The 23,696-nt window shown below is 38.7% G+C and overlaps 1 protein-coding gene across 3 annotated transcripts in view; it reads right to left on the reverse strand.

The window, feature by feature from the left end:
- The window catches only part of PDE3B (phosphodiesterase 3B), a 220,582-nt gene that overhangs the window by 54,091 nt on the left and 142,795 nt on the right, over positions 1-23,696 (reverse strand). For all 3 annotated transcript variants that reach the window (XM_033207671.1, XM_033207670.1, XM_033207669.1), the window contains exon 5: positions 13,455-13,561. In XM_033207671.1, coding sequence (XP_033063562.1) covers positions 13,455-13,561 — 107 coding nt within the window. The remainder of the gene's footprint in view (positions 1-13,454; positions 13,562-23,696) is intronic.

A 23,696-nucleotide genomic window follows, 5' to 3' on the forward strand; every position in this document is an offset into this window, starting at 1 on the left:
TATTTGTGTCTTTATGGATTTTTTCCTTATTTAAAAAAGCAAATTATTTACAATTAAATGATAAATTCCTACACGGGGCCTCGATATTCTAGAAACTTAAGCAATATTTGCCATATTTGTCATGATCAGTGGCTGTTGGGTAAACACCCCTTGTTGGGTAAATATCTACATTTATAATAGGTAAATGTGAACAGTATGACTAAAACATACATACTGTATGGCAGAAATTTTCCTAATTCCTATTGGTCTTTAACTTTCACCTATGTGTCCCTATCAGACTGATTATCCACATGAGCAAAGCATCTCTACCAAATTTTATTGAATTATTTTTAATTCGATAAAATTAAATTTTATTTAAATTCTCTTTTTTGTGTGTGAGATAGGGTATCATTCCATTGCCCAGGCTGGAGTGCAGTGGCATAATCATGGCTCACTGCAGACTCAACCTCCTGGGTTCACTTGATCCTCTGGTCCTGGAGACTACAGGCACAAGCCACTGTACCCTGCTAATTTTTGTATTTTTTTGTAGAGACAGGGTTTCACGATGTTGCCCAGGCTGGTCTCAAACTCCTGGGCTCAAGCGATCCTCTTGCCTCAGGCTCCCAAAATGCTGGGATTACAGGCTTAAGCCACTGCGTCTGGCCAAAGAACTAAAATTCTTAATAGCATTAAGCAAGTTGAGAATAACATCATATGCTAACGCAATGTCAGATCGCTTTAAAAATTACATGAAAATATTTCCAGCTGATTCATTCATTCAACAAATATGTAGAGCTTACTATATGCTGGAAAATACACTGGGTTTCAGAATGGAGAAAAAGATGCCATCCCTGAGACTCAATGAAGCTAGCCCATAGTGAAGGATACAAACAAGTGCTAAGTGCTTAATAAGGGAACAAAACAGAGTGCTTCAGCAACACATGAGTCTATAATTCTGTCTATTTATTCCAGAAACCTTTGCTGAGTGCCTCAAACTAAAGCAGTGTGGATATATCTGGAAAGAGGCAGGCAGATTTATAACCTTATTTGAAAATAAAGACCCAAGTAAAGTCTCATTCAGAAAGGAAAACAAGTAACAGTCATTAAGGAGCTACAATATTTTCAGGCATACTAGTAAACTTATAGATGTGTGCGATGGTGTCAACTTGGTTATGGTGCTCAGTTGTTTATTTAAACACTAGTATAGATGTTGTCATGAAGATATTTTTCAGATGTGATTAACATTTAAATCGATAAATTTTGAGTAAAGCAGATTAACTTCTATAACATGGGTGGACCTCATCCAATTACCTTAGAGCCTTACGAGAAAAGACTGAGGTCTCACAAAGAGGAAAAAATTTTGTCTGAGGTTCAAGACTGCAACATTAACCCCTGCTGCAACTTCCAGCCTGCCAGATTGTCTGGAAAATTTCCTACTTGCCTACCTTGCAAGCCCTCACATTTGTGTGAGCTAATCCCTTAAAACAAACTTTCTCTCTCTCTTTCTCTGCATGTGTGTGTATACAAATATAATGCTCTTTATTTTTTGCCAATGTGATGGTAAATAAAAGAGCACTGTACCCTCACTTAATTTCCTCATTACTAATAAGGTTAAGCACATTTCATGTTTATAGGCCATTTGTATAGTTTTCTGCTGAAATGCTCGTTCAAGTCTTTTGCTAATTTTTCCAATGGCTTGTGGTGATGGACATACTCTAAGGTAGTCCCATTAACCCTTGCCCCCTGGTGTTCATGTCTTTGTGTAGAAAACATCTGTGACTGGCTTCTTATCAAAAGAAAGATGACAGGATGTCACCCCTATGATTATGTTTCATTATGGATTCCATCTTGCTAGAGACTCACTCTAGAGATTCTCCTTGCTAACTCCATGAAGTGAGCAGCCATAGTGAGGAAGACCATATGACAAAAAACTATGGGCAGCCTCTACAAACTGTGGGTGGCCTCCAGCCAACAGCTATCAAGAACCCAGAGCCATCAAGAATCCACAACCAACGGAAATGAATTCTGAAGACAACCTGAATGAGCCTGGCAGTCGATTCATTCTCAGTTGATTCTTCAGATGAGAACAAGGAAGAGCCAACATCCAGTTTCGAGACTTATGATGCCTTAAGAAGAGGACTCAGTTGTGTGTGGACTCTTGCACAAAAACTGCTACATTTGTTGTAATCTGATATGCAGCAACAGAAAATGGTTGTCCATAATTCTTCCGCTGACAAAGTTCTTTATACAGCTGAATTCTAGTTCCTTCTCAGATGTTATTACTATTTTCAATCCTTTTTATGACTTTTTTTTTTTTTTTTTGATGGAGTCTCACTCTATCACCCAGGCCGGAGTGCTGTGGTAAACTCTCAGCTCACTGCAGCCTCTGTCTCCTGGGTTCAAGCAATTCTCTTGCCTCCCCCTCCCAAATAGCTGGGACTACAGGTGCCTGCCACTACACCAGGCTGGCTAATTTTTTTTTTTTTTTTGAGATGGAGTCTCGCTCAGTTGCCCAGGCTAGAGTGCAGTAGCGAGATCTCAGCTCACTGTAAGCTCTGCCTCCGGGTTCATGCCATTCTCCTGCCTCAACCTACCGAGTAGCTGGGACTACAGGCGCCCGCCACCATGCCCGGCTAATTTTTTTGTATTTTTAGTAGAGATGGGGTCTCACCATGTTGACCAGGCTGGTTTCAAACTCCTGATCTCAAATGATCTACCAGCCTCAGCCTTCCAAAGTGCTGGGATTACAGGTGTGAGCCACTGCACCCGGCCTTTATATGACTTTTTAATAAAGAGGTTTATTAATTTTCACGCAGTCAGATTTATTCATGTAATCCCATATGGTAAGTATTTTTATGTCTTGTTACGGAAATTTTTCCCTAAAATCATGGAGTGTAGCAGCACTGCATATTTTTTATTAAATTTATCTCTAGGTAATTGATGGCTTTTGATGCTGAGGTAAATGGTGTTTTAAATTTCATTTTCAACCACTTTCTGATAGTATAGAGTAATACAATTAATTTTTCTGTACAAATTAAATATTGCAAAATTTACTTAATTCTATTACTATATTTTTAGAGCCTTCTAGATATTCTATATATACAAAACAGTAATCTGCAAATAAAGAAAAGGGTTTATATCTTCCTTTCCAGTATTTATTCCGTTTCTTTATCTTGTCTTCATTCATTGTCTAGAAATTACAGGATAATGTTGGAGACAAGTGTTTACAGTGAACATCTTTATCTTGTTTCCAAAGTCAGGAGAAAAATGTTCAGTATTTCATTATGCATTATGTTTGAAAAACATTTTTGATAGATACTTTATCAGATTAAAAATGTTCCCTCTATTCCCAATTTGCTTAAAATTTTTTATTGTAATTATCAAATTTATCAAATGAACATACATGAAAAGCTTTCTCTGTGCCAATTAAGATGACCATATGATTATTCACTTTTATTCCATTAATGCAGTGAATTTTCAAAGGTTAAACAGACTTTATATTCCTGTAATAATACTTCCTAACATGGACATTATGGTAATAACATTTTAATATATTATTCAACTATATGTGTAACTTCTTGTTTAGGATTTTTGTATCTATATTCACAAGAGATGTTGGCTTCTAATTTTCTTGTAATATCCTTGTCAGGTTTCGATATTAGGGTTACGCTGGCCTCATAAAAATTTGGTGTTTCCTCTTTCCCTTTTCAGTGAAAGAGTTGTGTAAGATTGGCTGTGGTAAGCAGAATAATCACCCCCAAAGATGTCCATATCCTAAACCACAGAACTTGTATGTTAGACTGCACGGCAAAGGGATATTTAAATTGCAAATGGACTTAAGGTTGCTGATCAGTTAACTGCGAGATGGGGAGATTATCCTGGATTATCTAGTTGCGCTCAATGTAATGACAAGGGTTCTTGTCATTATAAGAGTCACACACGCCTAAGTCCTATGCCTAAGTAAAAGAGAGAGGCAGACATAAAAAAGCCAGAGAGATGGCAGCATCAGGATTCAGACTGACATTGCTGGCAATGAAGATGGAGTAATGGGGTCATGGGCCAGGAATGCAGGCAGGCAAGCTCTAGGAAGGCCTCTGGAAACTGGAAAATGCAAAGAAAATGGATTATCCCCTAAATCCTCCAGAAGATACACAGCCCTGCTGACACTTTGCTTTGGGCCCAATGAGATCAATTTCAAACGTCGACCTCCAGAATTATAAGAATAAATTTGTGTTATTTAAGTCACTAAGCATATGGTAATTTGATACAGTAATGTCTTAGTCCATTTGGATTGCTATAACAGAATACCATACACTAGATATTTTATAAATAAGAGAAATTTATTTCTCACAGTTCTGGAGGCTGGAAAGTGCAAGATCAAGTCACTGGCAGATATGGTGTCTGATCATGGCCCACTTCCTGTTTCACTGATGGCCATGTCCTTACATGGTGGAAGGGATTAGAGAGCTCTTTGAGGTCTCTTTTATAAGGCACTCATCCCATTCACAAAGAGTTCACTCACATGACCTAATCACCTTCCAAAGGCTCCAGCTCCAAATACCATCACATTGAAGATTAGGTTTCAACATATGAATTGGGGTGTAAGTGAGGGGATACGAATATTCAGTTTACAGCAAGCAGCTATAGAAAACTAAGGCACTGGATATAATCTTTCATAACAACATTAAATATTGGGAAGAATTTACCAGTAAAGTCATTTGGACCTACAGTTTTATTTGTAGGAAGGTTTTTAACTACAGGTTGAATTTCGTTAGAAGATATATGACTCTTCAGACTTTTTATCATTTTTTGTATCAGTGTCATGTTTTCTTCTTTCTTTTGGTTTACTTTGCTGTTAAACTTACAGCTTCTTAAAATGTAAGCTTAACTGATTTTTAATTTTTCTTTTTGCTATAAATTTCCCAACAAAGCACTGCTTTAGCTTCTTCCCACATTTTAATAAGTTCTATTTTCATTATTATTCAGCTCAAAATAATTTCTAATTTTCATTGTTTTTTCTTAACTCATAGGTTATTTATAATTTGAGGATTTTCTGCAGATCTATTGATAGATGTTTTTAAATCTAATTACACTGTGGTGACAGAACATGCTTATGTGGTTTTTAAACAGCTTTTTAAGATATCATTCACATACCATAAAATTTACTATTTTAAATTGTACAATTCAGGGAATTTTAGAAATCCACAGAGTTGTGCAACTATCACCACTATCTAATTCTGGAATATTTCCATAAACTCAAAAAGAAACCCTATACCCATTAGCAGTCATTCCCTATTCCTGTCCCTCCTACCCACAGTCACAGGTGACCACCGTCTTAGTTCATTCAAGCTGCTATAAAAAATACTTTAGTCTGGGTAATTTGTAAACAACAGAAATTGGCTGTTCACAGTTCTGGAAGCTGGGAAGACCAAGACCAAGGTGCCAGCAGACTTGATGTCTGGTGAGGGCTCAGTTTCTGCCTCACAGATGGTAATTTTTTCACTGTATCCTCACATGGCTGACAGGATAGCTAGCTCCCGCAGGCCTCATTTATAAGGGCACTAATCTCATTCACAAAGGCTCCAACCTCATGACCTAGTCATCTCGAAAAGGCTCCATCTCTTAATATTGTTTCACTGGGGATTAGGTTTCAACATGTGAATTTTGGAGGTACACAAACATTAAAACCATAGCAACCACTAATATACTTTCTATATCTATATATCTGTCCATTTTAGACATTTTATATGAGTAGATTTGTACAATCTGTAGTCTTTTGTGACTGCCTTATTTAACTTAGTATAATGTTTTCAAGGTTCATTCACGGTATACCACGTAGTACTACTCCATTTTATTTTTGTGACAAAAAATATTCTACTGTATGGTTAAATCACGTTTTGTTTAACCATTTATTGATAGCCATTTAGGTTGTTTCTAATTTTGGCTATTATGAATAATGCTGCTATACACATTTACGTACAAGTTTTTGTGTGGACCTATGGTTTCACTTCTCTTGGATATGTATCAAGGAGTAGAATTTCTGGGTCATATGGTAACTTGTTTAAAATTTGAGAAACTGCCAAATTGTCTTCCAAAGTGGCTATATAGTTTTACTTTCCCATCAGCAATGTATTGTATAGTGTTCTAACTTCTGAATATTTTTTACTCAAACATGTTACTGTCTGTCTTTATAATTACAGACATCCTAGTGGGTGTAAAATGGTAGCTCCCTGTGGTTTTGATTTGTATTTTCCAAAATATTAATGATCCTGAGCATCTTTTCATATGGTTATGGGACACTTGTATATGTTCTTTGGAGAAACATTTATTCAGACCTTCTATTTTCTTTCCTTTCTTTTATTTTTATTTATACTTTTTTTTGAGACAGGCTCTATCACCCAGGCTGGAGTGCTGCAGTATCAGCACAGCTCACTGCAGCCTCTACCTCCTGGGATCAAGTGATCCGTCTAACTCAGCCTCCTGAGCAGCTGGTGCCACCACAAGTCACATCACTATGCCCAACTAATTTATTATTATTATTATTCTTGTAGAGAAAGGGTCTTGCTAGGTTGCCCAGACCTACGTTTTAATCAGGCCATTTTTTCTTTTTCTTATTGAGTTGTCAAGAGTTATTTACATATTCTGGATACAAGCCTGTTGTCAAATATGATTTGCCAACATTTTCTCTTATCCTATGTCTTTTCACTTTATTGATGGTGCCTGTTAAGGTATAAATGTTTTCAATTTTGATGAATTCTGATGTATCAATATTTTTCACTTATGGACCATGCATTTGGTATCACATTTAAGAATGCCTTACTCGAAACCCAAAGTCACAATATTTTCTCTGATGTTTTCTTCTATAAGTTTTATGGTTTTAACTTTTATTCCTCATGGAATCCTTTTTATTTTATTTGGCTTCCAGTTCATTTTCTAGTACAAAGGGTATAATGGAAGCTTTTTTCATAATGTGTGCTTTTATTTTTGCTTCTTTTTATTGTACATACTTAAGGCATAGAACACGTTTTGATATACACAAACATAGTGAAATGGTTACTACAGTCAAGCAAATTAACATATCCATCATCTCACAGACACCTTTTGTGTATGTATGTGTGCTAAGAGCACCTAAAAATCTATTCTCTTAGCAAAATTTCCAGTATACGATGTATTATTATTGACTATAGTTTTCATGCTGTACTTTAGACCTCTAGACTTCTTCATCCTATATATCTACAACTTTGTAGCCTTTGACTTCTATTTCCCTATTTCCACTACCCCATCAAGCCCCGGTAACCACCATTTTACTCTTTTTCTATGAATCTGACTTTTTTTTGTAGATTCCATATATAAGTGAGACCCCAAGTAGTATTTTTCTTTCTGTGTCTGACTTATTTCACTTAGCATAATGTTCTCCATGTTCATCCATGTTGTCACAAATGGCAGGATTTCCTTCCTTGATAAAGCTAAATAATATTCCATTTTATATATATATATATTATTTGCTCCACTCATCCATCGATTAACAGTTAGGTTGTTTCCAAACCTTGGCTACTGTGAATGAACATGGGAAAGCAGATATCTCTACAAGGTATTGATTTCATTTCCTTTGGGTATATACCCAGAAGAGAAATTGCTGGGTCATATGTCAGTTCTATCTAATTTTTTGAGAAATCTCTGTACTGTATTCTATAATGGCTGCACCGATTTACATTCCCTGTGTACAAAAGGTTCCCTTTTCTCCACACTCTTGCCGATACTTGTTCTCTCTTATGGCTTTAATGTTTACATTTGAGTCTATGATGCATTTCAAGTTAATTTTTCAGTATGGTGAGAGGCAGGATTCTAAATCAATTATTTTGCATGTTCATAATCATTTTTCCCAGCACCATTTATTGAAAATACGATTCATTCCTCAATGAATTATCTTGGTATCCTTGTTGAAAATCACTTGAACATATATGTCAAGGTTTATTTCTAAAACCTGAATTCTATTTCATTGAATAGAAATATCTCTATGCCAGTACCATACTATCTAAATTACTGTAGCCTGGTAGTAAGTTTTAAAATTTGAAAGTGGGATTCCTCATACTTTTTCTTCTTTTTTATTAAAGAACTGTTTTGGCTATTCTGGGACTCTTGCATTTCTATATGAATTTTAGCATCAGACTGTCAATTTTGGCAAAGCTGAAATTTTGATAAGGATTGTATCGAATCTAGTGCAATTTAAAGAATATTGCCATTTAAAAATATTAAGTTTCCTGATCCTTAAATGTGGAATGTCTTCCAATATATTTAGGTCTTCTTTAATTTCAACAATATTTTATAGTTTTCATTGTCAAAGTGTTATACTATTTTGTTAAATTTATTTCAAAGATTTTTTTTTTTTTTTTTTTTTTTTGAGACGGAGTCTTGCTCTGCCACCCAGGCTGGAGTGCAGTGGCCGGATCTCAGCTCACTGCAAGCTCCGCCTCCCGGGTTTATGCCATTCTCCTGCCTCAGCCTCCTGAGTAGCTGGGACTACAGGCGCCCGCCTCGTCGCCCGGCTAGTTTTTTGTATTTTTAAGTAGAGACAGGGTTTCACCGTATTAGCCAGGATGGTCTCGATCTCCTGACCTCGTGATCCGCCCGTCTCGGCCTCCCAAAGTGCTGGGATTACAGGCTTGAGCCACCGCGCCCGGCCATTTCAAAGATTTTTTAATGCTAACTGTAAATGGAAATCTTTTTGTAACTTGAGTTTTGGATTCCTTAATTTTAGCATATAGAAATAAACTGATTTTTGTATATCCTGCCACATTGATAAACTTATTTATTGATGATAATAGGTTTTAGTGAATTTCTTAGGATTTTATATATATAAGCTCATGCCATCTGCAAACACAGTCTTACTTTTTCCTTTTATTTCTTCTTACCTAATTGCCCTGGCTAGAACCACTAATCCAATATTGAGGTAAAAGTAGCCTTACTCTATAATTATTAAAACCATGTCACAATTTTGTTTTATACTAAGTCCAAACTCTAATCCACTTCAGGGATAATTTCTGTTGGTTACGTTTTCCTTGGGTATATGTCAAAAATTTCTTGTATCTTTGCATGTTTCATATATTTTTGTTAAAAATTGTACATTTTACATAAAGTACTGTAACAGCTTTGATATCAGATCCCTCCAACACCAAAGGTCTATTATGTTGCTGGTTTTGTGTTTGTTTTCTTCTTTCTGATTATTTGTTTAGTGACTTACCTGAATTTTTTTTTTTTTTTTTTTTTTTTTTTTGATACGGAGTCTGGCTCTGTCGCCCAGACGGGAGTGCAGTGGCCGGATCTCAGCTCACTGCAAGCTCTGCCTCCGGGGTTTACGCCATTCTCCTGCCTCAGCCTCCCGAGTAGCTGGGATTACAGGCGCCCGCCACCTCGCCCGGCTAGTTTTTTTTTAAAATTTTTTTAGTAGAGACGGGGTTTCACCGTGTTCGCCAGGATGGTCTCGATCTCCTGACCTCGTGATCCGCCCGTCTCGGCCTCCCAAAGTGCTGGGATTACAGGCTTGAGCCACCGCGCCCAGGCTACCTGAATTAATTGTGTAGATTCTGTTTCTCCTGCAATGTGTAGTTACTTAGACCTCTGTTAGCTTTTTCTGTTAAGCTTTTGATTATATTTAAAGCATGGTTTCCTGGAAGTCAGGGGATCAGCATAATTTGGACATCAACCAATGAGCAGTCAGAAGATTCTTTTTTTTTTTTTTTGAGAGGAAGTCTCACTCTGTCGCCCAGGCTCAAGTGCAGTGGCACAATCTCGGCTCACCGCAATCTCTGTCTCCCAGTTTCAAGTGATTCTCATGCCTCAACCTCCCAAGTAGTTGGGATTACAGGCGCCCACCACCACGTCTGGCTAATTTTTGTATTTTTTAGTTTTGTATTTTGTAGAGATGGGGTTTCACCATGTTGGCCAGGCTGGTCTCGAACTCCTGACCTTAGGTGATTCACCCACCTGAGCCTTCCCAAGTGCTGAGATTACAAGTGTGAGTCACAGTGCCCAGCCTAATCTTTGTCTTTTAATTGGAGTGTAAAAGTCCAATTTTTTGTTGAAAACTTGACATTTCAGATAATATACTGACAACTCTAGTCAGCTCCCTTCCTCTGCCCCAAAGGTGTATATTTAATGTAATAAAGTATGCTTAATCCATCATGTTGCTATTTACTTTTTATGTGTTTCTTCTGTTTTTGCTTTTCTTTTCTCAGATTCTTATTCAAGATTTTTTTAATCATGCCATTTTATCTCCTTATAAGCTTTTTAGTTACATCTTTTCCTCTTGGTCTCTTAATTGGCCCCCTGGATATTACAATGTTCATCTTTGATTATTAGTTTATCTTAAATTAGAACTTTTTACTGTTTTTCAAGCATTGCTAGTACCTTACGACAAATTTAAGTCCATTTACCCCTTGACTACCCTTTATGCTATTGTTGTCATATATTGACTTCTACGTATTTCATAAATGCTAAAAGAAAGTTATTATTGTGTTTACCCATCAATTTTTTTATTATTATTATACTTTAAGTTCTAGGGTACATGTGCACAATGTGCAGGTTTGCTACATAGGTATACACATGCCATGGTGGTTTGCTGCATACATCAGCTTGTCACACACATTAGGTATTTCTCCTAATGATCCCTCCCCCAGGCCCCCACCCTTGGACTGGCCCCAGTGTGTGATGTTCCCCACCCTGTGTCCATGTGTTCTCACTGTTCAACTCCCACTTATGCGTGAGAACGTGTGGTGTTTGGTTTTCTGTTCTTGTGATGGTTTGCTGAGAATGATGGTTTCCAGCTTCATCCACGTCCCTGTAAAGGACATGAACTCATCCTTTTTATGGCTGCATAGTATTCCATGGTGTATATGTGCCACATTTTCTTTATCCAGTCTGTTCTTGATGGATATTTGGGTTGGTTCCAAGTCTTTGCTACTGTGAACAGTGCTGCAATAAACATATGTGTGCATGTGTCTTTATAGTAGCATGATTTATAATCCTTTGGGTATATACCCAGTAATGGGATTGCTGGGTCAAATGATATTTCTTGTTCTAGATCCTTGAGGAACTGCCACACTGTCTTCCACAATGGTTGAACTAATTTACACTCCCACCAACAATGTAAAAGCCTTCCTATTTCTCTACATCCTCTCCAGCATCTGTTGTTTCCTGACTTTTTAGTGATCGCCATTCTAACTGGCGTAAGATGTTATCTCATTGTGGTTTTGATTTTATAATTTAGAGGCTTGACTCATATTTCTCTGATGACCAGTGATAATGAGCATTTTCTCATATGTCTGTTGGCGGCATAACTGTCTTCTTTTGAGAAGTGTCTATTCATATCCTTTGCCCACTTTTTGACCCATCAATATCTTTTAATCCTCACCCACCTATTTAGCCTTACCAGTGCTTTTGGTTTGTTCTTGCAGTGCCATGGTTCAGTCTGGATAATTTTCCTCCTGCCTAAGAAACTTGCTTTACTGAATCTCAGTAGCACAGGTCTGCCACCTACAAATTCTTTCAGCTTTTGTTTGTTTGAAAAAAATGTACGTTTTTCTACTTCTCACCTGATTTACTAAAAGATTTTTTCCAGATTTACTGAGGTATAATTGACAAAAACTGCATGTATTCAAGGTGTACAACATAATGACTTGATTTACATTTTTACTGTGAAATGATTACCACAATCAAGTTAATTAACATACCCATCACCATAGTTACTGTCACAGGAGAGTGAGGATACTAAAACAAATTTTTATTCCAATTTAATTTTTCTTTTTCTTTTTTTTTTTTTTTTTTTTTTTTTTTGAGGCGGAGTCTTGCTCTGTCGCCCAGGCTGGAGTGCAGTGGCCGGATCTCAGCTTACTGCAAGCTCCGCCTCCCGGGTTCCCGCCATTCTCCTGCCTCAGCCTCCCAAGTAGCTGGGACTACAGGCGCCCGCCACCTCGCCCGGCTAGTTTTTTGTATTTTTAGTAGAGACGGGGTTTCACTGTGTTCACCAGGATGGTCTCGATCTCCTGACCTTGTGATCCGCCCGTCTCAGCCTCCCAAAGTGCTGGGATTACAGGCTTGAGCCACCGCGCCTGGCTCCAATTTAATTTTTCAAGAATATTTCTTCATTGGATAAAGAATTCTATGTTGTCAAGTTTTATTCTTTCGACACTTTTTAAAATATGCCACTCCATTGTCTTTGGAGTTCACAGTTGCTGTTAACAAGTCACTGTCAGTATTATTGTTGTTCCTTGAAAAATAAAAACAACCTTGCTTGGTTGCTTTTGAAACATTTTCTTTATAATTTAGAGGCTTGACTCATATATCTAGCTGTGATTTTCTTGTATTTATCCTGCTTGGGGCTCACTGTACTTTATGAATTTGTTGTTTGCTTTCTTTTATTAGTTTTGGGAAATTATTCCGTCCTTTTGTTTCTCTCCTTTCCTTCTGGAACTTCAGTCACACATATTTTAGAAATTCTATGTCCCACATGTCTCTTAAACTTTGTTCTGTTATTTATGTATTTTTCCTTCTCTGTGCTTCAGTTTGGAAATTTTCTATTCCTCTGTCTTCAAGTTCACTACTTTTGTATTCTGTTGTATCCAATCCATTCTTAAACCATTGAATAAGCTTTTAATTTAATCAAGTGCATTTCTCAGTTCTAGACTGTCCATTTCTTTTCTATGTGTTCTAGTTCTCTATTTGAAGTATCCATTCATTTTAGCCATTATTCCTTCCATTTCCTTTAAACATCATTGTTATTTTAAAGATTGTAAAATATAGCATCAATATCATATGTAGATCTTTTTCTAGTGACTGCTTTTCTTGATTATCAGTAACATTTTCCGACCTCTTCACATGCTTTGTAGTGTATTGTGTATAAAAGAATGTTGTAATTGTATATCTCAATCACAAAATTGTATCTATGTAATATCAGTCATAATGTACTTTAAAAGCAGAATATCAGTATTGCTTTGCTATTCCTACGTTGTATTTGTTAACATATCTTTCATCCAAGAGTTTTTAATCATTCTATAATCTTTTAATTAACAAAATTCCTATTATAATGTTTTTCCAGGATGAAGTCATGGTTTTTTTTATTCTCATACTAAAATTCTTTTCTCTATAATTACCATTCTACGAAAAAAAAAATACTCTTTCTTGAAGATTTTCCCTTGTCCTGGGTCTGCAATCATTCAGGTTAGTTAAATAGTTATATATTTTATCCCTGAATCCCTACCGCTTAGCAAAGTACTTAGTGCAGAGTAGATGTTCTAAAACTGTTTACTGAAAGAATTAGCAAATGGTCAACTAGTAGCCAACCCAAACCGCTAAGTCATGTTAACTCACAACACATGAAATTGTATTCAAAATTAGCTGTAAATGTGTGATGAAAAGTGTTTACACTACCATAAACTTTGAGAGCCCCCATATTTGAGTCATAAAGAATGATTTCTTACCAGCTCTTCTCAGACCTACATGGTGAGTCAGTGATACAGAAGATGACCTTTGCTTCGGGATAGTCAGTAGATTTGAATTAAAAGGCCCATTTAGATAGCATCCTTGACTAAAAGGGAAAAATAACAGGTTAAAATTTTTAAAAACTATGAAAAGTTTCATCTTTTTTCCTTATGGTCCTCAATTTAATTAGCAAATATATTCTCATAAATTCAGAGTTTGGGCCTCTAGTGCCTAAGGTCTAAAGCAGGAGTCAGCAAACTTTTTCTGTAAAGAACCAGACGGTAAATACTTTGGCTATATGTTCTCTATTGTAACTACTCAACTCTGCCACTATAGCACAAAATCATCCATAAAATAAAATAAACAAATGGGTATGGTTTTGCTTCAATAAAATTTTACTTACAAAAAAACAGGTTATAGACCAGATTAGGTCCATAGGCTACAGACTGCCGATCCCTGGGCTAAAGCAGATTATCACAATTACTTTGAAGGTTTCTTGAAACATAGGCTGCTGGTCTCATTCCCAAGGTTTCTGATTCACTATGTCTGGGGTGGGGCCATATAATCCGCACTTCTAACAAGTTCTTATATGATGGAGTTTCTGATCCAGTGACCTCACTGAGAACTACTGGACTAAAGTACAGTTTTTCATTTTTTTCTGTTCCCTATCCTCACAGATGTTGACAGCTTTTATTAGTGTAGGCAAAAAACAAGCAGTAAGCAAATAATACCACCCAATGAACTCATCTCCCTGCCAATGCTCACTTTTGGAACTTTTATTTTGAGACTTAAAGGAATGTGATTTTGGGACCTCAGTCATTAACAGGCAGCTGTAACCTAGGCAGATACAACCTTGATTTCCCTGATTACAGATTAGCCTTTTTTCCCCCCTAACTTACACTGCTTTGCTAAATGCTACAAAAAAACTAAAGGATGTCAGAGAAGACTCCTTCCCTCTTTACTGTTGATCTTCATTACAGATTAACTTCCCTTTTTCTTCTCTTACACAAAGACACGTTTTCTAAGATGGAATGTTAAGTATATTCTTTAAAATTGGAAAAAGAAAACAAACAAGCTGTAACTAATCAAACTGCTGTAATTCAGAAGCCAACTTTGTGTGAAATATGTTATTCTGCTAAATATCTTTGTTTTCTGCCTATACAAATATGATCCTAACCTTTAAACTTTGAAGCACTGACCCTATTTCCTTGGAGTCTGTGTTTCCTGGATAGGCATCCTCAGCTTGTGTTTGAATACTCTTTTAAGCTGGATTCTTATTCTTTTGATTATTTCATACTGGCAATTGCCTACATGTGGAGTGGCAAAGACTGGGAAAGAAGAGTAACAGTACCACCCAGGGCAACATTCAAATAGAAAAATCTGTGTGTTCCTGGGCAAGACGGCCGAATAGAAAGAGCTCCAGTCTGCAGCTCTCAGCAAGATCGACGCAGAAGCCGGGTGATTTCTGCATTTCCAACTGAGGTACCCGGTTCATCTCACTGGGACTGGTTGGACAGTGGGTGCAGCCCAAAGAGGGTGAGCCAAAGCAGGGTGGGGCATCACCTCACTCAGGAAGGGCAAGAGGTTGGGGAATTTTCTCCCCTATCCAAGGGAAGCTGTGAGGGACTGTGCCGTGAAGAACAGTGCATTCCAGCCCAGATACTACGCTTTTCCCACAGTCTTCGCAATTCACAGACCAAGAGATTGCCTCCGGTGCCTACCCCACCAGGGCCCTGGGTTTCAAGTGAAAAATTGGGCAGCCATTTGGGCAGACACCAAACTAACTGCAAGAGTTTTTATTGTTGTTGTATTGTTTTTTCCATACCACAGGGGCACCTGGAATGCCAGCAAGACAGAACCTTACACTTCCTGGGAAAGGGTGCTGAAGCCAGGGAGTCAAGTGGTCTGGCTCTGCAGGTCTCACCCCTACAGAGCCCAGCAAACTAAGATCCACTGCCTTGAAATTCTCACTGCCAGCACAGCAGCTGTCTGAGATCCACCTGGGATGCTCAAGCTTGGTGTGGGGAGGGGCATCTGTCATTGCTGAGGCTTTAGTAGGCGTTTTACCCTCACAGTGTAAACGAAGTCACCCAAAAGTTTGAAATGGGCAGACCCCACTGCAGCTCAGCAAGGCCACTGAGGCCAGACTGCCAGATTTCTCCTCTCTAGGCAGGGCATCTCTGAAAAAAAGGCAGCAGCCCCAGTCAGGGACTTATGGATAAAACCCCAATCTCCCTGGGACAGAGCACCTGGCGGAAGGGATGGCTGTGGGTGCAGCTTCAGCAGACTTAACTATCCCTGCCTAATGGCTCTGAAGAGAGTAGCGGACCTCCCAACACAGCATTCGAGCTCTGCTAAGGGTCAGACTGCCTCCTCAAGTGGGTCCCTGACCCCCATGTATCCTGACTGGGAGACACTTCCCAGCAGGGGCTGACAGACATCCCACACAGGAGAGCTTTTGCTGGCATCGGGCAGGTGCCCCTCTGGGACAAAGCTTCCAGAAGAAAGAACAGGCAGTAATGATTGCTGTTCTGCAGCCTCTCCTGGTGACACCCAGGCAAACAAGGGTCTGGAATGGACCTCTCGTAAACTGCAGCAGACCAGAAGCAAAGGGGCCTGACTGTTGGAAGGAAAACGAACAACAGAAGAATAGCATGTCCACTCAAAGACCCCATCCGAAGGTCACAAACATCAAAGACCAAAGGTAGATAAACCCACAAAGATGGGGAGAAATCAGCACCAAAAGGCTGAAAATTCCGAAAAACACAATGCCTCTTCTCCAAATAATCACAACTCCTCACCAGCAGGGGAACAAAACCGGATGGAGAATGAGTTTGACAAACTGACAGAAGTAGGCTTCAGAAGGTGGGTAATAACAAACTAATCTGAGCTAAAGGAGCATGTTCTAACCCAATGCAAGGAAGCTAAGAACCTTGAAAAAAGGTCAGACGAATTGCTAAATAGAATAACCAGTGTAGAGAAGATCAAGCAGAAGAAAGGATATCAGAGACTGCAGATCAACTTGATGAAATACAGCAAGAACATTACAGAAAAAAGAATAAAAAGGAACGAAGAAAGCCTCCAAGAAATATGGGACTATGTGAAAAGACTAGATCCACGTTTGTTTGGTGTACCTGAAAGTGACAGGAGAAATGGAGTCAAGTTGAAAAATACTCTTCAGGATATTATCCAGAACTTCCCCAACCTAACAAGACAGGGCAACAATCAAATTCAGAAAATACAGAGAACACCACAACGATACTCCTTGAGAAGAGCAACCCCAAGACACATAATTGTTAGATTCACCAAGGTTGAAATGAAGGAAAAAATGTTAAGGGTAGCCAGAGAGAAAGCTTGGGTTACTTACAAAGGGAAGTCAGCAGAAACCCTACAAGCCAGAAGAGAATGGGGGCCAATATTCTTTTTTTTTTTTTTTTGAGATGGAGTCTCTCTCTGTCACCTACAATGGAATGCAGTGGCGTGATCTCAGTTCACTGCAACCTCTGCCTCCCAGGTTCAAGCAATTCTCCTGCCTCAGCCTCCTGAGTAGCTGGGATTACAGGCGCACACCACCAAGGCTGGCTAACTTTCGTATTTTTATTAGAGATGGGATTTCACCATGTTGGTCAGGCTGAACTCAAACTCCTGACCTCGTGATCCACCAAAAGAAAATAACTTTTAACCCAGAATTTCATATCCAGCCAAACTAAGCTTCATAAGTCAAGGAGAAATGAAATCCTTTACAGACAAGCAAATGCTGAGAGATTTTGTCACCACCAGGCCTGCCTTACAAGAGCTCCTGAAGGAAGCACTAAACATGGAAAGGAACAACCAGTACCAGCCACTGCAAAAACATACCAAATTGTAAAGACCATCGACACTATTAAGAAACTGCATCAGCTAAAGGGCAAAACAACCAATTAGCATCAAAATGACAGGATCAAATTAACACATACTAACCTTAAACATAAATGGGCTAAATGCCCCAATTAAAATACACAGACTGGCAAATTGGATAAGAGTCAAGATCCATCAGTGTGCTCTATTCAGGAGACCCATCTCACCTGTAAAGACATATCAGGCTCAAAATAAAGAGATGGAGGAATATTTACCAAGCAAATGGAAAGCAAAAAAAAAAAAAAAAAAAAAAAGGCAGGAGTTGCAATCCTAATCTCTGATAAAACAGACTTTAAACCAACAAAGATCAAAAGAGACAAAGAAGGGCATTACATAACGGTAAATGGAGCGATGCAAAAGAACTAACCATCCTAAATATATATGTACCCAGTACAAGAGCACCCAGATTCATAAAGCAAGTTCTTAGAGACCTACAAAGAGACTTAGACTCCCACACAATAATAGTGGGAGACTTTAATACCCCACTGTCAATATTAGACAGATCAGACAGAAAATTAACAAGGATACTCAGGACTTGAACTCAGCTCTGGACCAAATGGACTTAATAGACATCTACAGAACTCTCCACCCCAAATCAACAGAATATACATTCTTCTCAGTACCTCATTGCACTAATTCTAAGACTGACCACATAATTGGAAGTAAAACACTCCTCGGCAAATGTAAAAGAACAGAAATTATAACAAACTGTCTCTCAGACCACAGTGCAATCAAATTAGAACTCAGGATTAGGAAACTCAGTCGAAACCACACAACTACATGGCAACTGTACAACCTGCTCCTGAATGACTGACTACTGGGTACATAACGGAATGAAGGCAGAAATAAAGATGTTCCTTGAAACCAATGAGAACAAAGACACAACATACCAGAATTTCTGGGACACATTTAAAGCAGTGTGTAAAGGGAAATTTACAGGACTAAATGCCCATAAGAGAAAGCAGGAAAGATCTAAAATTGACACCCTAATATCACAATTAAAAGAACTAGAGAAGCAAGAGCAAACAAATTCAAAAGCTAGCAGAAGGCAAGAAATAACTAAGATCAGAGCAGAATTAAAGGAGACAGAGACACGAAAAGTCCTTCAAAAAAATCAATGTGAATTTCAGGAGCTGGTTTTTTTCAAAAGATCAATAAAATATATTGACCACCAGCCAGACTAATAAGTAAGAATAAGAAAAAAATCAAATAGACACAACAAAAAAATGATATAAGGGATATCACCACTGATCCCACAGAAATACAAACTACCATCAGAGAATACTATAAACACATCTACACAAATAAACTAAAAAATCTAGAAGAAATGAATAAATTCCTGGACACATACACCCTCCCAAGTCTAAACCAGGAAGAAGTCAAATCCCTGAACCAACCAATAACAAGTTCTGAAATTGAGGCAGTAATTAATAGCCTACCAACCAAAAAAAGTCCAGGACCAGACAGATTCACAGCTGAATTCTACCACAGGTACAAAGAGGAGCTAGTACCATTCATTCTGAAACTATTCCACTCAACAGAAAAAGAGGAAATCTTCCCTAACTCATATTATGAGGCCGACATCATCCTGATACCAAAACTTGGAAGAGTCACAACAAAAAAAGAAAATTTCAGGCCAATATCCCTGATGAACATTGATGTGAAAATCCTCAATAAAATACTGGCAAACCGAATCCAGCAGCACATCAAAAAGCTTATCTACCACGATCAAGTAGGCTTCATCCCTGGGATGCAAGGCTGGTTCAACATACACAAATCAATAATTTGTGTAATGTAATCCATCACATAAACAGAACCAATGACAAAAACCACAAGATTATCTCAATAGATGAACAAAAGGCCTTCAACAAAATTCAACAGCCCTTCATGCTAAAAACTCTCAATGAACTAGGTATCAACGGAATGTATCTCAAAATCATAAGAGCTATTTATGACAAACCCACAAGCAATATCATACTGAATAGGCAAAAGCTGGAAGCATTCCTTTTGAAAATTAGCACAAGACAAGGATGCCCTCTCTCACCACTCCTATTCATCATAGTATTGGAAGTTCTGGCCAGTGAAATCAGGCAAGAGAAAGAAATAAACAGTATCAATGAGGAAAAGAGGTAGTCAAATTGTCCCTGTTTGCAGATGACATGATTGCATATTTAGAAAACCCCATTGCCTCAGCCCCAAATATCCTTAAGCTGATAAGCAACTTCAGAAAAGTATCAGGATACAAAATCAATATGCAAAAATGACAAGCATTCCTATACAACAAAAATAGACAAAAAAGAGAGCCACATCATGAGTGAACTCCCATTCACAACTGTTACAAAGAGAATAAAATACCTAGGAATCCAACTTACAAGGGATGTGAAGGACCTCTTCAAGGACAACTTCAAACCACTGCTCAAGGAAATAAGAGAGGACACAAACCAATGAAAAAAACATTCCATGCTCATGGATAGGAGAAATCAATATCGCAAAAATAGCCATACTGCCCAAAGTAATATATAGATTCAATGCTATCCCCATCAAGCTATCATAGACTTTCTTCACAGAATTAGAAAAATCTACGTTAAATTTCATATGGAACCAAAAAAGATCCCTCATTGCCAAGACAATCCTAAGCAAAAAGAACAAAGCTGGAGGCATCATGCTACCTGACTTCAAACTATACTACAAGGCTACAGTAACCAAAACACCCTGTTTGCCTGGGTGTCACCAGGAGAGGCTGCAGAACAGCAATCATTACTGCCTGTTCTTTCCTCTGGTACTGGTACCAAACAGATATATAGACCAATGGAATAGAACAGAGGCCTCAGAAATAACACCACACATCTACAACCATCTGATCTTTGACAAACCTGACACAAACAAACAGTGGGGAAAGGATTCCCTATTTAATAAATGGTGTTGGGAAAACTGGCTAGCCATATGCAGAAAACTGAAACTGGACCCCTTTCTTACACCTTACACAAAAATTAACTGACGATGGATTAAAGACTTAAATGTAAGACCTAAAACCACAAAAATCTTAGAAGAAAACCTAGGCAATACCATGCAGGACATAAGCATGGGCAAAGACTTTATGTCTAAAATACCAAAAGCAATGGCAACAAAAGCCAAAATTGACCAGTGGGATCTAATTAAAGAGCTTCTGTACAGCAAAAGAAACTATCATCAGAGTGAACAGGCAACCTATAGAATAGGAGAAAATTTTTGCACTGTATCCATCTGACAAAGGGTTAATATCCAGACTCTACAAATAACTTAAAGGAATTTACAAGAAAAAAAAGCACATCAAAAAGTGGGCAAAGGATATGAACAGACGCTTCTCAAAAGAAGACATTAATGCAACCAACAAACATGAAAAATGCTTATTATCACTGGTCCTTACAGAAATGCAAATCAAAACCACAGTGAGATACCATCTCACGCCAGTTAGAATGGTGATCATTAAAAAGTCAGGAAACAACAGATGCTGCAGAGGATGTGGAGAAACAGGAATACTTTGACACTGTTAGTGGGAGCGTAAATTAGTTCAACCATTGTGGAAGACAGTGTGGTGATTCTTCAAGGATCTGGTACAAGAAATACCATTTGACCCAGCAATCCCATTACTCGGCATATATCCAAAGGATTATGAATCATTCTACTATAAAAACACATGCGGCCGGGCGCGGTGGCTCAAGCCTGTAATCCCAGCACTTTGGGAGGCCGAGACGGGCGGATCATGAGGTCAGGAGATCGAGACTATCCTGGCTAATACGGTGAAACCCCGTCTCTACTAAAAAAAATACAAAAAACTAGCCGGGCGACGAGGCGGGCGCCTGTAGTCCCAGCTACTCGGGAGGCTGAGGCAGGAGAATGGCGTGAACCCGGGAGGCGGAGCTTGCAGTGAGCTGAGAGCCGGCCACTGCACTCCAGCCTGGGTGGCAGAGCAAGACTCCGTCTCAAAAAAAAAAAAAAAAAAAAAAAAAAAAACACATGCACGTGTATGTTTATTGTGGCACTATTCACAATAGGAATGACTTGGAACCCACCCAAATGTCCATCAATGATAGACTGGATAAAGAAAATGTGGCACATATACACCATGGAATACTATGCAGCTATAAAAAAGGATGAGTTCATGTCCTTTGCAGGGACATGGATGAAGCTGGAAACCATCATTCTCAGCAAACTATCGCAAGAACAGGAAACCAAACAGCGCATGTTCTCACTCGTAAGTGGGAGTTGAACAATGAGAACATATGGACACAGGGAGGGAAATATCACACACTGGGGCCGGTCCAGGGGTGGGTACCTAGGGGAGGGACAGTATTAGGAGAAATATCTAAAGTAGGTGACGGGTTGATGGGTGCAGCAAATCACCATGGCACGTGTATACCTATGTAACCAAACTACACATTCTGTACATGTACCCCAGAAGTTAAAGTATAATAATAACAGTAATAATAAGATAATGAATTGAGCTTTCAAACACTTAGTCATGCAAACAAAATTAAATCTCATAAACATGTTCTTGTCCATATCATTCACAGCATACAAATACTCTAAAAGCTTCTAGTTTAAAATAAAAAAGAAGGAAAACTCAAAAAAGAGAGAAAAATCTGTGTATTCTACCAAAGTCCACTCCCTGATTCCCTGATTAATAGTCAAGACAAAGAGAGATTTCTCCTTTCAGAATGGCACCATAGCACTGCTCCAGTGTCTTCTATCTTGATCCAGGGTCTTTCAATAATTTCTGTATATCATACATTCATTTAGCTATTTAGAATTAAGAGTTACAGGTCAAATGATAGGTTATCAGATTAGTTGCCAAATCTTCCCATTATGTCCTGGCCTAGCAACAGATAAATACACACCTCAATAAAATTACATAAATCAATACGAAGAAAGCAGAAGACAAGCAGAGTAGTAGTTCCAATGATTACTAACAGTTGGTAGGGGGTGATTAAAGTCAGACTTGGTGTGATACTGTGAAATACATATTTGGTTTTAGTCCAGTGCCTGTTTCCTAGCATACAACTCCTAAAATCCTGAGGATCTCCAAAGTGTCTTTTTGTATGCTAATGAGTTGACTGATGGCCCGCAGCTCCTAGGCAGTTTCAGGATGGAGGCTAGTCACTTGAAATATCAAGACAGGATTAAAGGATGGGGGTTTTCAGCTCCACTCCCCAACCTCCAGGGAGAGGACAGGGACTAAATTAAATTTTAAAAAGCTTAAATTGCTCACCAATGGCCAATGATTTAATCAATCATGCCTATAAAATGAAGCTCCTATAAATATCCAGAAAGGACTGGGTCTGAGGAGCTTGTGAACAGCCAAACACGTGGGGGCTTCCAGGAAAGTGAACAAGAACATGTCCACAAGCCAGGAGGGTGGCATAACCCAACTCCACAGGGGCAGAAGCTCCTGTACTCAGGTCCCTTCCAGACCTGTCCTTTGTATCTCCTCATCTGGCTGTTGATTTGTATCCTTTAAAATATTCTTTGTAATAAACCAGTAAACATGCTTCCCTGAGTTCTGTGAGTTGCTCCAGCAAATTACTTGAATCCAGGGAGGGGGCTGAGGGAACCCTGATTTATAGCAGGTTGGTCAGAAGCACAGGCAAAATAACCTGAGGCTTGCTATTGGCATCAGAAGTGGGGATTAGTCTTGTGGGACTGAGTCCTTAACCAGTATGATCTGACGCTATCTCCGGGTAGATGGTGTCAGAAATAATGGAATTAGGCTGGGCACGGTGGCTCATGCGTGTAATCCCAGCACTTTGGCAGGCCAAGGCAGGCGGATCATGTGAGGTCAGGAGTTCGAGACCAGCCTGGCCAACATGGTGAAACCCCATCTCTACTAAAAATACAAAAATTAGCTGGGCGTGGTGGCATGTGCCTGTAGTGCCAGCTACTCAGGAGGTTGAGGAAGGAGAATTGTTTGAACCTGGGAGGCAGACGTAGCAGTGAGCCGAGATCTTGCCACTGCACTCCAACCTGGGCAACACAGTGAGACTCTGTCTCAAAAAAAAAAGAAAGAAAGAAAGAAAAAGAAATAATTGAATTATAGGACACCTAGATTATGTCTACTATAGAACTGCTTGCTTGCTTGCTTGCTGCTGGGGAGGAATCCCCACACATCTGGTATCAGAAATGTGCTGTCAGAGTATGGTGGAAGAAATTGAGTTTGTTTTTCTTTTTCTACTCACTTGGGAATGAGTTGTCAAAAGCAAACAAATAAGAGACATCAAAAGTTATGGTCCCTGAGCTAAGCTATATTTTAAGAGCTGACTTCTAGAGAGTCAATACAAATTACCTTAATAAGGTCTGTACCAACTCAG

This window comes from Trachypithecus francoisi, unplaced genomic scaffold (genome assembly GCF_009764315.1).
Source record: "Trachypithecus francoisi isolate TF-2019V2 unplaced genomic scaffold, Tfra_2.0 Lachesis_group8, whole genome shotgun sequence".
Taxonomy (NCBI): domain Eukaryota; kingdom Metazoa; phylum Chordata; class Mammalia; order Primates; family Cercopithecidae; genus Trachypithecus; species Trachypithecus francoisi.